This window comes from Alosa alosa, chromosome 4 (assembly GCF_017589495.1).
Source record: "Alosa alosa isolate M-15738 ecotype Scorff River chromosome 4, AALO_Geno_1.1, whole genome shotgun sequence".
Taxonomy (NCBI): domain Eukaryota; kingdom Metazoa; phylum Chordata; class Actinopteri; order Clupeiformes; family Clupeidae; genus Alosa; species Alosa alosa.
This window is the reverse complement of record NC_063192.1, coordinates 1,507,641-1,522,729: the sequence shown is the minus strand read 5'-3', so window position 1 is coordinate 1,522,729 and position 15,089 is coordinate 1,507,641. Positions and strand designations below refer to the sequence as shown.

Genomic DNA, 15,089 nt, shown 5'->3' with positions numbered 1-15,089 from the left:
TAGATACTTGAATTCTTACAGGTTTAACCTCTGCAAATACTTGTCATGTTAACTTTGAAGTGTGTTCTATGACTAATGATGAAAGTTTGAAGTTTAATGATGAAAACTCATTACATTTTTTTGGTTTCTCTCTACACTTGAAATGTACCCTGAATTATATAACCCATCTCTCTCCAAGCTTGTTAATCATGAAGCTACTCCATGCTTACCACTTCAACTCTCCTGCTCCCTCTGTCCCTCGGCCCGATCATGCTCACTCTTTCCCTCCTTGTCATCCCTGTCACATGCCTGCTCCTCTGCCTGGCAGAGGCAGTGGCCAGTCGCCTCTCCTCCACCTGTTGCTGGACGAAGTCAGGTAGTGTAAATGCTGAAACCACTGCAGCCCCTGCAGCAAACGTGTATTATTTTGCACATTTGGCGGCATCTGCGTTTAGATTAAAACAAATTTGGCCGGCAATTTTTTTGCGCTTTTGTTTATCCATTCTAAGGCCCTCATCCATTCACAAATGTTATGCTCTAAACCAGAGTATCTGAACATAAGGGGGAATGGGAGTAATGGGTGGGGCCTAGTAAGTGATGTGAATGGGAAGCCCTATGTCAGTATAGAAAATCAACAAATAGGCGACTGCCCCTGCTTTACAGGCTGCCTGTTGGCCTTTTCCATTAATTTAATTAGATAGATAGATAGATAGATAGATAGATAGATAGATAGATAGATACTTTATTAATCCGAAATTCAAGCAATTATATCAGCCACAAGGTATGTGTGCCCAGTGTGACAGATTACTAGTCCACCTTTGCCACAGGGTCATTCCACGTCAATTCAACCAGGGCCCACGCACTTAGGTCTCAAAAAATTCTGAAAAAACTACCAGGTGTACCTATGTTACCCAGGAGACACACTGTAAAATTACTCTTATGTAAGATCAATACTTTCCAAGATACAGCCAGTTTTACAGGGGAGGGGTGTCGATTTTGTCAGCTCCTTTTTTTTTTGTCAAAGTTCACAAGCCCACAGCACAAGAACTAAACCATGTAGGAGGCTCAAATTTTGCATGCTGGTACATAAATAGGAATAGTATGTAGCAAAATCGTCACGTTTGGTCTGGATAATCCTGCATGGTCATAGTAGTCCCTCAAAGTTGATACAAATTTTATTGGAGTTTTTGGCTGGGCTCTGTTTAAGCCTTCAGAAGACATATATGTACTCAACATAGGCTCTTGATTTATTTTCCTTACTGAGATAAGTAGAAACACTCTCACAAAAAACAATGAACAGAAAATAAATTCCTTCAGGGTCTGAACAGCAGACCTTAGAAGTCTAAAAAATAATTTTGGTTCTCATTTTCAGAGCACCTAAACACCTTGTGGGAATATACAAAGATTTTTTTTTATATATTTTTCTTTATTCTCCATGATCTTTTCTTTTTAAAAACACCAATTTGACTTGTCTTGTGCAAATCTTTCTTTTTCACTTTCCACCCTGAACATGGGCAAAATGCACCATTGACATCAATATGTTTTGTATAGAGCTACCACAGGTTACTCTATACAACCACAGGTGGCAGTGTGGTGACTCTATATAAAACATATTGATGTCAATGGGGCATTTTGCCCATGTTCAGGGTGGAAAAGAAAAAAGAAAGATTTGAATAAGACAAGTCAAATTGGTGTTTTCAAAAAGAAGGGATCATTGAGAATAAGGAAAAACATATTTAAAAAATCTTTCTATATTCCCACAAGGTGTTTGGGTGCTCTGAAAATGATAACCAAAATTATTTTTCAGACTTGTGAGGTGTGCTGTTCAGACCCTGAAGGGATTTATTTTCTGTTCATTGCTTTTTGTGAGAGTGTTTCTACTTATCTCAGTAAGGAAAATAAATCAAGAGCCTATGTTGAGTACAAATATGTCTTCTGAAGGCTTAAACAGAGCCCAGCCAAAAACTCCAATAAAATTTGTATCAACTTTGAGAGGCAGCTATGACCATGCAGGATTATCCAGACCAAACGTGACTATTTTGCTACATACTATTCCTATTTATGTACCACCATGCAAAATTTGAGCCTCCTACATGGTTTAGTTCTTGGCGCTTGTGGGCTTGTGAACTTTGACAAAAAAAGAGGCTGGACAAAATCGACACCCCCTCCCCTGTAAAACTGGCTGTATCTTGGAAAGTATTGATCTTACATAAGAGTAATTTTACAGTGTGTCTCCTGGGTAACATAGGTACACCTGGTAATTTTTTCAGAATTTTTTAACACCTAAGTGCGTGGGCCCTGGTTGAACTGACGTGGAATGACCCCACAGGGAGATGTGTTATGTCTACTCATAGATGACTGGAGTGAGTCTGGGTCCCTCACCCAATTTTTTTTGCAGATAATAACACCACAGTATCAATGTTTTGAGTGCCTAGAGGTTATCACACCAATTAGACCTCTGAAGTTCGCCAATAAAAAAAGCTGCATTCTTTGCCCATATAAAGAGATACAGTATCTTGTGATTTTTCCTATGGGAAAATAACATGGGGATTTTGAATAATTGCATCTGTTACTCTCTTGCAGGGACACAGTAGTCTGAAATGCAGACATTTTGCCCTACACATTTTTGTCATTTTCCTTCAAGTGGGTTCTGTGATCTTCGGTATGATATGACGGCAAACTTTGATTTTTACTCCTCTAGAGCTAACTTGCAGGGCAACTTGGTATTCTCTTCGATTAGCACCTGGATCTCCTTATATGGGCAAAGATGGTAGCTTTGGGTCCTTTATATAGATGAACTTCAAAAGTCTATGATTCTTTTTACCAATTCCATGACTGTTCCCTGACAAAAAAAAAAAAAATCCATGACTTACTATAATGAATGGCACAATATACCGACCAATGATTTCAGAGCAGCTGTGTAGCGTTCAAGAATCTTACTTTTTTAGAGCAGGAGATGAATAAATGGGCATTGAATAAACAAAGTTGGGCTACTCAAGCAAACAGTAAAGTTAATAACCAGATATACACCAGTTCTCTGTGGAAATATATGTATTAATGTATTTTGGCAAGTAAATGTTAAACTGCTACAACAAAATTCCCTGATATTCCATGACTTTTACCAAAACATAATACAATTCCCTGACTTTCCATGTCTGGAATAGACTTTCCAAAATTCCATGATATTCCAGAAACTCCTTGACATCCTAAAAACAGCACATTTTGGGTGCATACGTACAGTTCCAGCCAAAAGTTTGGAAACACCTACTCCTCATTGTAGATCAAAACTGAAAACACACGTAGGGTTATATAGTAAACAAAGAAGTGTAAACAAAGCAAAATATTTGTCACTCTTGGTATTCTCAGTCAGTTTTACTGACTTGGAAAAGCCTAAAATATAAAACATTTGGCTTTTTACCAGGGCTTTGAACCGATTTTTTTTTCCAATCGGTTCGTTCCGAACAGAAACGGAATTATAACGTTTCCGGTTATGAGTTCCACCAATAAATTGACGTTCCCAAACCGGTTAGAACAAAAAAATACTGTTCCCGAAACGGTTAATTTCGTTCCTGTCAGCTGTTTAATGCTATAGAATTGTGTCACATCTTTCTCATCCAGCTTAAACCAAATGTAATAATATTACAACCATTATTAAATAATAATAAGTATATTATTAATAATAATAATGATTAAATAGGCCTACAATTATTTGAAATGTGTAGTTTATTGTTAAAAGAGAAAATTTCCACACAAACGTAACCACATTATTAAGACACGTGGTTATGCCACTCGGGCAACAACAAATTCCAACTGTCAGGGGGAAAGGCCATTTAGCCAAATGTTCGCTAGTCCATCATTAACATGGAGTCGACAAATATAGCTATTGATATTGTGTTTGGAATGAGCGTTTTAATTAACGATGGATCGTAATTTACCTCTTATTTAAGATGTGGAGTAGAGACTTTGTAATCCACCGCTCTCTCTCCATTCAGTCAGCGAATGTCTGATGTGATGTCACACAGGAAGTGAACCACAGCAGTCATGGTAACGTGCGCAGGAAAATAATTGTTTTTTTTTTTTACTTAATTAGGCAACGAGGAACGAAATAAAACCGGTATTAACTGGTTACCATTATTTTTTAAATAAGTGTTCCTGTTCCAGAACATAAAAAATAATAACGTTTCCGGTTTCGTTTCTGTTCCCTGTAAAATACAAAAAGTTCCCGGTTTTCGTTTTCGTTCCTTGAACCGGTTCAAAGCACTGCTTTTTACTGCATAACCCTATGTGCATTATTTCATAGTTTTCAGTTTTGTTCTACAATGTAAAGATAGTCAGACAAAAAGAAAGACCTATAAATGAGAAGATGTGTCAAATGTGTCAGATGTGTTTGACTGTACGTAACTTACTAATTCAAAATAACTGTGAGGCCTCCCTTTCATGCTTCGAGCAAACTGTTAATCACACATTCTACAGAGAATTACAAAACTAATAGCTGTCCCTTGTATGCCTTGGATTGAACTCTCAGTAATAAATCCAATTGGTTGCTACACCTTCATTGCTCAACTTGGCTTCCTAAAAACATGAAGTGACACAAAAGTTTCACATTCACGTACACATTGGTACACAGGGTATCTGCGAATTCTCTCTCTCTTCCACTCGCTTCCTTCAGTCTCTTTACTGTCCTGTGCTAGAAAGGCAAAAAGCTCAAAAATATACATAAAAAAGAGGCATTACTATGAGTGGTGTGAACTTATTATATGGGAAACCCACATTATTTCCTCTTTCAACAAAGCCTAATTGCTGTGATGCAGTCCAATGACTGATAGCTCGGGCCTGAAGGCTATTCATATGAAGATATCCGCTAGTAATTACTGAAAATTGTTGTGGCAGGTAAAATAAATATTCAGCAATAAACTGAACAAAAGATCTGCATGTCATTCTGCTCTTCTAAAATTCCAAATATTTTGAGACAATTGTTGGCCTTACATATCAGAAACTAAATTAAAGATGATTTAAAGCAACATGCTCTTTTACCTCACAATAACGGCTTCAAACTCATGTTGAAGCCATGCTGACATATGATAAAGAGAATGGAGTCCCTGATTACTGATGCCTGTCTGGAAGGCCTGGTATTGCACAATGTAACGTCACAGGTACAGTAGGAGCGTGACCTTTTTTCTTAGTTTTGGGAGCACAAAGGTGGTATACCCGGTTGAAAATTCCCTTATTTTCAGTAAAAGGCTACTTCCAGTAGTAGCATTTTACAACTGGATTTACCTGATGTACATACATTTTTTGGCCCAAAAGCTAGCAAGATTACAACCAGTAAAACACCAAACAGCAAGCTGGCACTGATCAAAGTTGGCCAACTTAGATCCCAACCATATTCAAGTTAAACAGTTACTTGTTCATATAAAATGATTCATAGAGTTCCTATACTTACCTTCCTCTGTGGCCGATGCCATCCTCTCCTGCTCCCACTCTTGTTCCCGCTCACTCTCTCTCTCACAGTCTTGATCTCTCTCTGGGCTGGGTTCCCGAGGTAAATGCATACCAGTTTCATAGTCATACCCAGTATGTTCAGCCTGCCGTCGAGCTTGACGAAGTACAAAGCTGCCAGTCTCACGTAGTCGCAGGGCAGCGCGATAGAAAACTGTGTCTTTGGCATTGTACTTCAGACAGTTATTGACAATAAGCAGGAAATCAGCTTCAAAGGTTTGGAAGTTTGGATAATGATGTCCCTCCAACAATGCCCACATAGTCTGGAAATCCATCGGACGCTCAATGTGGTCCAGATAGTCAGGCACCTAAAAAAAATTCAATCAAGAGTTGACTATGGTGTGTGTGTGGAGGGGGAGGGGGGGTATTTAAGTTAACACACTCACATGCACACAGTGTCAGAGAATGTGGGTGTATGGATGTACCTCACTAAGGGGCACTGGTTCAGTAAAGAAGTTGCTTGTGTCACGTTCCTGCAGCTGTTCCAAGGTATTGCGCAACAAAACTAGGAAGGGCGTCAACTGCATCTCCAGTGCCAACTGCTGTACTTTTATCTAGGACAAAAACATATTGAAACAGAAGTTAAATTAAGGCAGCAATCATTGGTCAGACTGCCTCTAGGTCAAGTCTCGTGGGATTGGTTGTTGCTGGAAGAGGAAATTGTATGCTACTTGAGCTAGATTTCTGTTGATCTGTCTGTAAGGATCAATTCTATGTTGTTACATTCTCAATTAAAGGGGTGAGAGAATGCAAAGCCGAGTTGACCTTGGCATAGTTGAATAATGGCAGTTAGGTATGTAAAATAAATAAATACAGGGAATTTCAAAATCCCATTGTCACCACCTTTGTATGGAAATCACACAACTTGAAACTGCCGCTGTAAAACGGGTAAATCATACACAAACACACCTATACACAAACACACAAGAAAAAAAATAATTTGCATGCAGGCACACACACACTCAATAAACACACACAGAAGCACACTGTAATGGTCTGTCTTTCTCAGCTCAGATTTAAGGGAAAGTCAGACATTATTACACAGCACTTAGAAATGCTTAGTATGCTCATTTACTAAACCCTTTGAATTAGGAAGATGAAATTGCATTAATGAGCATAATAAGTGAAGCAGGATTACAAGGCTTAATTTCCCATTGGATCACAAACAAAAACATACATTGTTCACAAAATCTCTAGGGTGCGGATCGGATGTTTATTGTCCAGTGTGGAAATGTGCGGTGTGTGTAACGACAGTCCACGGGTCCAGATAGACGCGTTCTCCAGTGTGTAGTGTAATATGAGAGAATTCGAGGATTCCCACGACACAATACCCAAACAATTCAAACAAGGCTCATTTCCATAAGACAGTAAGTTCGTAAGCCGTATGCACCAATTTAAATTGTACATCATCAAATAAAACTCCTCTGGCAACTCTAGTATAAAGCAGTGAAGCAGACAACTTAGTGTAGATAGTTCGTCAACACTCTCTCCAGTATGGAAACACTTAACAACAATTAAGCCTAGTGTAGACGAAGGTTCGTCAAACACTCTCCAGTATGGAAACTCTTAAACAGACAATTTAGTATAGACGAAGGTTCGTCAAACACTCAAGTATGAACTCTTAAACAGACAATTTAGGTATGGGCTCTCAGCGGATACCCCACAACAGCAAAACAAGGAATTTAACCCGTGGCCTACGTCTCTCCAATCAGTCAATCAGGGCAGGAATTCCTGATGGGAAGGCTTTTGGAAGGCGCGGAAAAGCTAACGTTTTTTTACTAACTAGGACTGTCAACCAGGGATTTAAAAAACCTGTCTGCAGCACTGTTTTTGGTCACGTCTCGCTCCTCTCCCGCACACTACGCTTTACGAGACGCGAAAACTTAAAGGCTTAATTAAGGGGGTGTGTACCTAACCAAGGGACGTTCGGCAAGTCGCACGTCTCCATTTGCCAGAGCGTCACAACACATATACACAAAAACAACCACACACTCTGCACACACTCAATTACAAACACACACAAAAAAGGAACAAAGTAGGAAATTAACACAATTTGACAAACGTGACTTATTTTTGTGGAAAAATTGTGCTGGAATGGGTGAACTCTGTTTGATCCAGGATGGTGATGAGTCTGCTTACAGACAGGAGGTGGAACAGCTGGTCCAATGGTGCAGTCACAACCACCTGGAGCTTAACCCCAAGAAGACTGTGGAGATGACAGTGGACTTTAGGAGAAGCCCCCCCCCACACACACACACACTCCCCCACTATTCAGAATGACACTGTGGATTCCTTTAGGTTCCTGGGATCAACCATTTCACAGGACCTAAAATGGTCTGCCCACAGAAAAAGGCCCAGCAGAGGTTATACTTCCTGAGACAGCTTAGGAAGTTTAATCTGCCTAAGGAGCTGCTAACCACTTTCTACTCAGCAATCATTCAGTCATCTTGTAACGATTCTGTAGCTGGTTGAAAGTTATGTTTTATTTTCCAAGTAGTTCATTATTATTTTTTTTAAAGGGGTGCCAGGCAGCATAAGCTACCAACTTTCAAACACAAAATGTTACAGGAGCACACAGTGAAAGTGTCAGTTATAACATTACCCCATGAGCCCCTTCAGTCAACAGTGAAATCAGAATCAAATTAAATAAAATTGTCTGGCCCTCACCAGAAGCACCACAAGATCCACATACTCATAACATCAAAAATAACTATGAATTTATACACTCTACAGTTGAAACAGCACATCAATGACAGATAACAGGAAAACCCCAATGTTCAAATGTCCTTTTGAGTTTTGGCCCATTTAGTACTCCGTAGTTCAACAAAATAATACCATAGTTTGTGAGTTCATCGGCAGTAAATATAACAAAACACTTAGTCAGACGTCACTTTTTTTGAGTTCAGTTTTGGAAACGGGGATGATTGTTCTTTCAAAAAGGATGGTCAGTATTTCGAAGTAACGGGGAAACGTGGGCATTAGTCAGTGTTTGTGAAACGAAAACAGTTCCTGTGGAAATGATCAGTGTAGGTGCGATGTGTGCGTTAGTGTGTGCGTAGCGGGGCTTTGGAAACACTGCTCCAGCGGTAATGACACCTTCGGATATGCAGGCCTCTCGGTATGTGGCTGGTTGTGGACTACAGCCCCAGGAAAAGGTGCGCAGGCCGCTCCGTAGGCAACCGGACTCAGGCAGGAAGACAGCGGTCCTCAGAGGAGTGAACGTCGCAGCTCCGCGGTAAGTTTAAATTTCAGATCTTCCGTCAGTGAGGGAATCTCCACTTAAAGCCGGCACAGACTTGACAGCGTAGGCTCACAAAGAGACGTGTTTTTAGCAGTTACTATGCTTTAGTTTGCTTTTCTTTGTCGTAGTTGTGTGTGTTGATTGCACTTTTCTAAGACTCAAAAGAAACGGATTATAGTGTTTGCTGTAGGCTACGTTCTCACTCTTTCACTCTCTCTCATTGCCTGCGTCCAACTGTCTTTTAACTCTGCCATGGCACTGACTTAATTACAATAACCGCCCCCACCTGGACTGACGATTGCAATTGTTAATTGGTAACTCGCAGCTGAGCACAGGAGAGACGGGGCCGTCACAATCTGCACCTCTATCACGGTCTGGTTTGGGTCAGCCACCAAACGGGACAGGGCCAGACTGCAACGGACAATTAGAGCTGCAGAGAGGATCATTGGAGCCGACCTTCCCTCCATCCAGGACCTGTACCGGTCCAGGGTCAGGAAAAGGGCAGCAAAAATCTGCAGACCCCTCACATCCTGGTCACAAACTGTTCAACCTCCTTCCCTCTGGCACTGTTTGCCAAAACCAGCCGACATAAAGACAGCTTCTTCCCCCAAGCAGTCATTCTGTTGAACGTCCAGAAATAGACTTTGTTCAGTGTAGGGGCTATCAACACTGTTCTGCCCATCTACTTAACGTCGTTATTAATACGTTATCATTGCCCTGAACTGCCTTGCACTATATTTAGATTTAAATCTTAAATCTCAGTCTATTCTTAAATTGCACTATTCCCATCCTCTCTTTCAACTGTATATTGTATCTTGCCTGTGCCTGTTGAGGTGTCCATGACCATGGCAACCTTGACGGGGACAATTTGTTCTGCTTTGGATTCTTATAAGTTTTTTATTCTTTATTCTTATATGTTAAGTATTAAGTGAGTGTTGTACTTTGAGAGCAAAGATTAACCGGAGTCAAATTCCTTGTTTGTTTACGCAAACCTGGACAATAAAGCTAATTCTGATTATAGGAACAGTCAACTTCTAAACAGTTCTAGATAGATAGATAGATAGATACTTTATTGATCCCCAAAGGGAAATTCAAGGTCTCAGTAGCATACAGACATCACACACATCATGCACTTTCAGTGGAAAAAGTGATATAAGTATATAAATATATATTTTTTAAAAATCACTGAACAATAAAGACAGAAGAAGATAAAAAATACTAAATGAAATATCCACATAGTGTGCTTAAGGATGAATAAGCATGAGGCGGGCACGGCAGGGCAGGGACTGAGCCTGTATGCATGGTAAGGTGCTCTATGACAGTAAGTGATTTTCTCTTGACTGAAATGTCACTGACACTGCCACATGACAAAAAGTTGTAAGACAATGTGGTAGAAGCATGGAATCAAAAAAAGAAGTGTCTGTCTTTTTTAACATTTTTATGAAAAATGGCGTGTCCAAAATTATTCATACCCTTTTAGCTAGGATGCAATTTATGAAAATTGGGCACTTCTGCATACGTTTTTAATTTTTGGCAGGGTGTTAGGTATAGGCCTAAGGTTTTCAAAAATCCATGGATACAAGTTGGGGTGGCCCCCCTAGTGGCAGTTATCCATAAAATCCAAAATGGCCCCCCTAAAAAAAAGAAAAGGTTATATCTCCGCTTCCTTTAGTCTTAAATTGTTGTATAATGTATGTTCTCTACTTTGTTTGATACAAGGAATCCAATTTTGATATGTTCTGCTTATTTTAAGTCCATTTCCATGTAGTATCATATTTAACTCATAAACTGTCAATACTGTATCTCTGAAAAAGTCACAAAGTTCACTCTTCATCATTACAGCCTCCCTCACACTTGCACAATGTGGTACAGCAAAGTCCAGCTCGGTGGCACTTACAGTTGCCCATACAGGCAACCACACAGCCACAGTTGAGGAGTGAGCATCCCTTGCTGGCATCTTCCAGATCTGTCCAATATGGCACCCAGACTTTGGTTCTGTCATTCCATTCCCAACCCCACTCACTGGGGTCTGGAATCTCTGGAGTTTTGGAGAGGGACTAACCTGACTCCGCCAGATGGATTGCTTCGCATTTGCTCCGCATATCCATCTGGGAACTTTCCGTTGGAGAACGTTTGGGAAAAGGGCGAAAATACTGGTTAGCTGATTGGATAAACCATCTGTCTGTCACCACCTATGTTGGTCAGTCCAAATCAACCAATCAGATAAAGGAAGCGTTCTTCTAATGCCATCTTTTAACATAGATAGATAGATAGATTCTTTATTGATCCCCAGGGGAAATTCAAGGTCTCAGCAGCATACATACAACACAAACACATTCTTTAACAGCAGAAAGAGTAATTAAAGTATATAATATAAAAACACAACTAAGCAATAGGGACAGTAGAAGATAAAGAATATGCTAAATATACTAAAATTCAAATTATACTAACTAACACTTAATACAATATATAAAAATATACTAAAATACGAATTACAAAAATACAAATTATACTAACACACACTTAATCTAAATCAATTATAAAAACAGTATCCACATAGTGGTGATTAATCAATCAGAGGCGCTTGCAATGACTGAGGCAGGGACTGAGCCTGTGATTCTCTGTGCATAGTAAGGTATGGTAAGGTGCTCTAAGGTGCTCTGTGTAAATGAGTGTCATCATGGTGGTAGTGGAATGGTGATAGTGGTCATGGTGATAGTGCAAATGAGTAAGTCCGACTGTGCAACAATGCAGAAGTAAAGTCTAAAAATTGAAGGACCGCAGCCTCCTCAGGAAGTACAGCCGGCTCTGCCCTTTCTTGTAGAGTGCATCAGTGTTGGCTGACAAGTCCAGTTTATTGTCCAGGTGGAGACCCAGATACTTGTAGGTGCTAACCACCTCCACATTCACCCCATCAATGTGGACTGGTAGCAGAGTGGGCTTAGACCTGCGGAAATCCACCACCATCTCCTTGGTCTTTGAAGTGTTAAATTGAAGATGATTGAGTTTGCACCATTGCACAAAGTCCTCCACCAGGCTCCTGTACTCCTCCTCCTGCCCCGTTCCTGATACACCCCACAATTGCAGTATCATCAGAAAACTTCTGCATGTGGCATGACTCGGTGTTGTAGCAAAAGTCAGATGTGTACAGGGTGAACAGGACTGGAGAGAGCACAGTTCCCTGTGGCGCTCGGTGCTGCAGATCACAGTGTCAGAGAGACAGTTCTTCAGTCTGACGAACTGTGGTCGCTCGGTCAGGTAATCTGTAATCCAGGTTACCAGGTGAGCGTCCACACCCATCTGCAAGAGCTTGTCTCCCAATCTGAGGGGCTGGATGGTGTTAAAAGCACAACATGATTCTCACAGCACTTTTCCCCTTGTCTAGGTGGAAATGTGTCCTGTGTAGAAGTGATGGCATCGTCCACGCCCACTTTCTCCTGGTATGCAAACTGTAACGGGTCTAGTGCATGGCGTACCTGGGGTCTGAGCATGCCTAAGACCAATCACTCCATTGTCTTCATCACATGTGATGTAAGAGCGACAGGTCTGTAGTCATTAAGCTCACTAGGGTGTGGCTTCTTAGGGACAGGGGTAAGACATGATGTCTTCCACAGTGTTGGAACTTGTCCAAGGCGTAGGCTCAAGTTGAAGATGTGCTTCAGTGGCTCCCCCAGTTCAGCAGCACAGGCCTCGAGTAGCCTTGGACACAGTCTGTCAGGCCCCGCTGCTTTATTGCTGTGCAATTTCTTAAGTTGGACTGTCACTTGATCTGCTGTAATGGTGAGGGGTGTAAGGGGAGGGGAGGGGGAGGGGTGCATCTGGGATCTGTGTGTCTGATGGCTGTTGACTGAGGTCGTTGCCACCTCATTGTTCATGATCGCCATGTGGGGGAGGGGTGCAAAATCCAGTGATGGTGGAGGTACGATAGCCTGTGATGATGGAGGGTGGGGGCTGGGGGATGGTGGACAGACCACCGCCATTGGAGCTGGAGCAGGGCAGTCAAACCTGTTGTAGAAGTGGTTCAACTGGTTCGCCCTGTCCAGGTCCCCCTCCACAGAGCTGCTGTTCTTCTTCAGGCCAGTGATAACCTTCATGCAGTCCCATGTCTCCTTCAAGTTGTTTTCCTGCAGCTTCTGTTCCACCTTCTACAAGTTAGATAAGTAGCTAACGTTAACGTTTTTAAACTTACTATTTGTATGTGACATGAACCTCATCAACGACAATCCCCCACCAAGTTTTCATGGTAGGCTACACGTCCGAAGAAAGCATATTCCTTCTGGTTAAGTAACTAAGATTCAGTGCTCCCAAACACTAACTTGAATTGGCCGTGGAGGATGTGTGTGTCCTTCATTCCTCCCAGCTACATTGCATATTCGGATAAAACTTCAGCGATAGCTATGCTCATCTCATCCGTGGAAGTCGCCATGTTGTTTAGATTGAACAGTAGCTTCTCGTTGCGTCACACCTAAACCCGCCTCAAAACCAACACTGATTGGACGTTCGTTTGGCAAACCACTCCAAATTTTCTTTATCGGAGAGATGCCAGACTAATCTGCGAGTGAAAATCTGAAACTCTCGAGATCAGGATGGTCTCACGAGGCTAGAGAGGGACTGCTTCCAGACAAAAGCTGCCGCGTGCAGGGCACGCTTTCCATGCTGGAATAAGGAATGATGGGTCGGGGGGATTGAATCCAGGGATTTGAGGCCATGAGTGAAAAGAAGCGTCCGGGTTTCATTGACTGACTCGACACCGCAGTTCTTACTATACATGAGTACATTCCAGCGCAGGGGCCAAGTGGCAATTGGGACGATCGGGAGTTTTCCCAGTGGGCCGGCCGATGAGTCTGCAAGGTGAGGGCCGGCCCATAGAGCTTTTATCGCGGCCGTCAGTCGTACGCGGCCATCGACCTGATACAGTGGGTCCCAGTTAAGTTTGGACGGGTTCCTTCAGGAATCACGCACCCCATTTTCTCAGCAGAAATGGCACAAACTGCAGTTGACACAAACAACCACAAGGTGTCACTTTGGAGTTCTGCCACTACTATTTTTGATACGACTTGACTTACTGCTTCCATGATGCATTTTCCAAGTCAGTAGAACAATCAGAGAAAGCTGAGCCATTACCAAACATATATGATAATACAATAGCGTGAGTTTATATATCTTATACCCTATTTGTCACGGTTACTTATAGATTTGATAGTGTAACGATAAGTGCATGAGACTTTCAGCGGGGGCACGGGAACTTAAATTGATCACGGTAGTTTAAGCTTACACTTGACAAAACATTCTAATATGATAATGTAGATGCAATTGTTGTAAGATGGTGCAGCTCCTTTAAGAAAGCACCGTGTGCAGGGATGGAGAGAGAGAAAGCGAGAGGGGATATGTGTTAGAACTTAGATGCGTGTGGAAAGTGCTGTTGAGACTGGAGCGAGTCATATTCAAAATAATGCAAAAAATAAATCCGCAGATAAAACCAATTAGCTCATTCATTGCAACCGCAGCATGCCTGCTTGCCAACGTTCAAACGAAAAAGATATCAAAGCACCTTTTGCGTTTGAATGTAGCACAAATTTAAACAGCTTGACAAATGATTTAGCTAATTGATTATTGCCTGTACAGCAATTGTTGAACATTTACCTGTACAAGTACATTGTTAGTCTACAGACCAATTTCCACAGTGCACATCTTATCAACAGTTTGAATGTCGTGTGTGTTTCTGCATTGACAAATACCGTTCAGCACAATGATTCATGCCCAATTAATTCCCCTGTTAAAGTGTTAAGCCTTTGTTACACTATTTGGTTTCGTGATGTAGCCTATGATAAACACCATATGGCCAAATATGTGACTCAGCTAATGTTATAGGCTATACAATTTCCCCTCTTAAAGACAAGCTGGTGAAGCTTATTAGACTAGGCTACTATTAAAATGCACCCGACGGTAGCCTTGGCTATGTGTAAAGTAAGCTATCGTGATAATTTCATGCACGTAAGTTCATGCATCTGTCAAGTTCAGTACAGGGCCTCGCCCCCTTGCGACGGCCCTGCAGCTCCTCCTAAGACATCGAGGAAAAAAAAGTTCAAATACGCGATAAACGGGGAAAAGTTGACAGGTTTGTTTGGTCCCAGTGATTATTTGTGAAATTGTGCAAACGACAGCCTTTTCAAGGCATTTCAAGGAAGGAGTTGTAGCATGCAAGCTCCCAAATTGTCCCAGTAGACAGAAGGCATCAATAGCCTAAATTGTTGGGACTGGGGAGGGTCATCGCGTTTTTTTTCTCAATCACTTTGGAGGGTCATAGAAAAATGTCTTGCTGGCGAGGGAGGGTCACGTCTTGTTTGACTAACGCTCCCAAAACTCCTCC

General features: G+C 41.5%; 1 protein-coding gene across 1 annotated transcript in view; it reads right to left on the bottom strand.

Annotated features, from left to right (window-relative positions):
• brpf1 (bromodomain and PHD finger containing, 1) overlaps window positions 1–15,089 on the bottom strand; it is a gene marked incomplete in the record, with an annotated part of 174,779 nt that overhangs the window by 50,636 nt on the left and 109,054 nt on the right. The window contains 2 exon segments of the mRNA XM_048240776.1: window positions 5,423–5,786; window positions 5,904–6,032. Of these exon segments, the coding sequence (XP_048096733.1) occupies window positions 5,423–5,786; window positions 5,904–6,032 (493 nt within the window).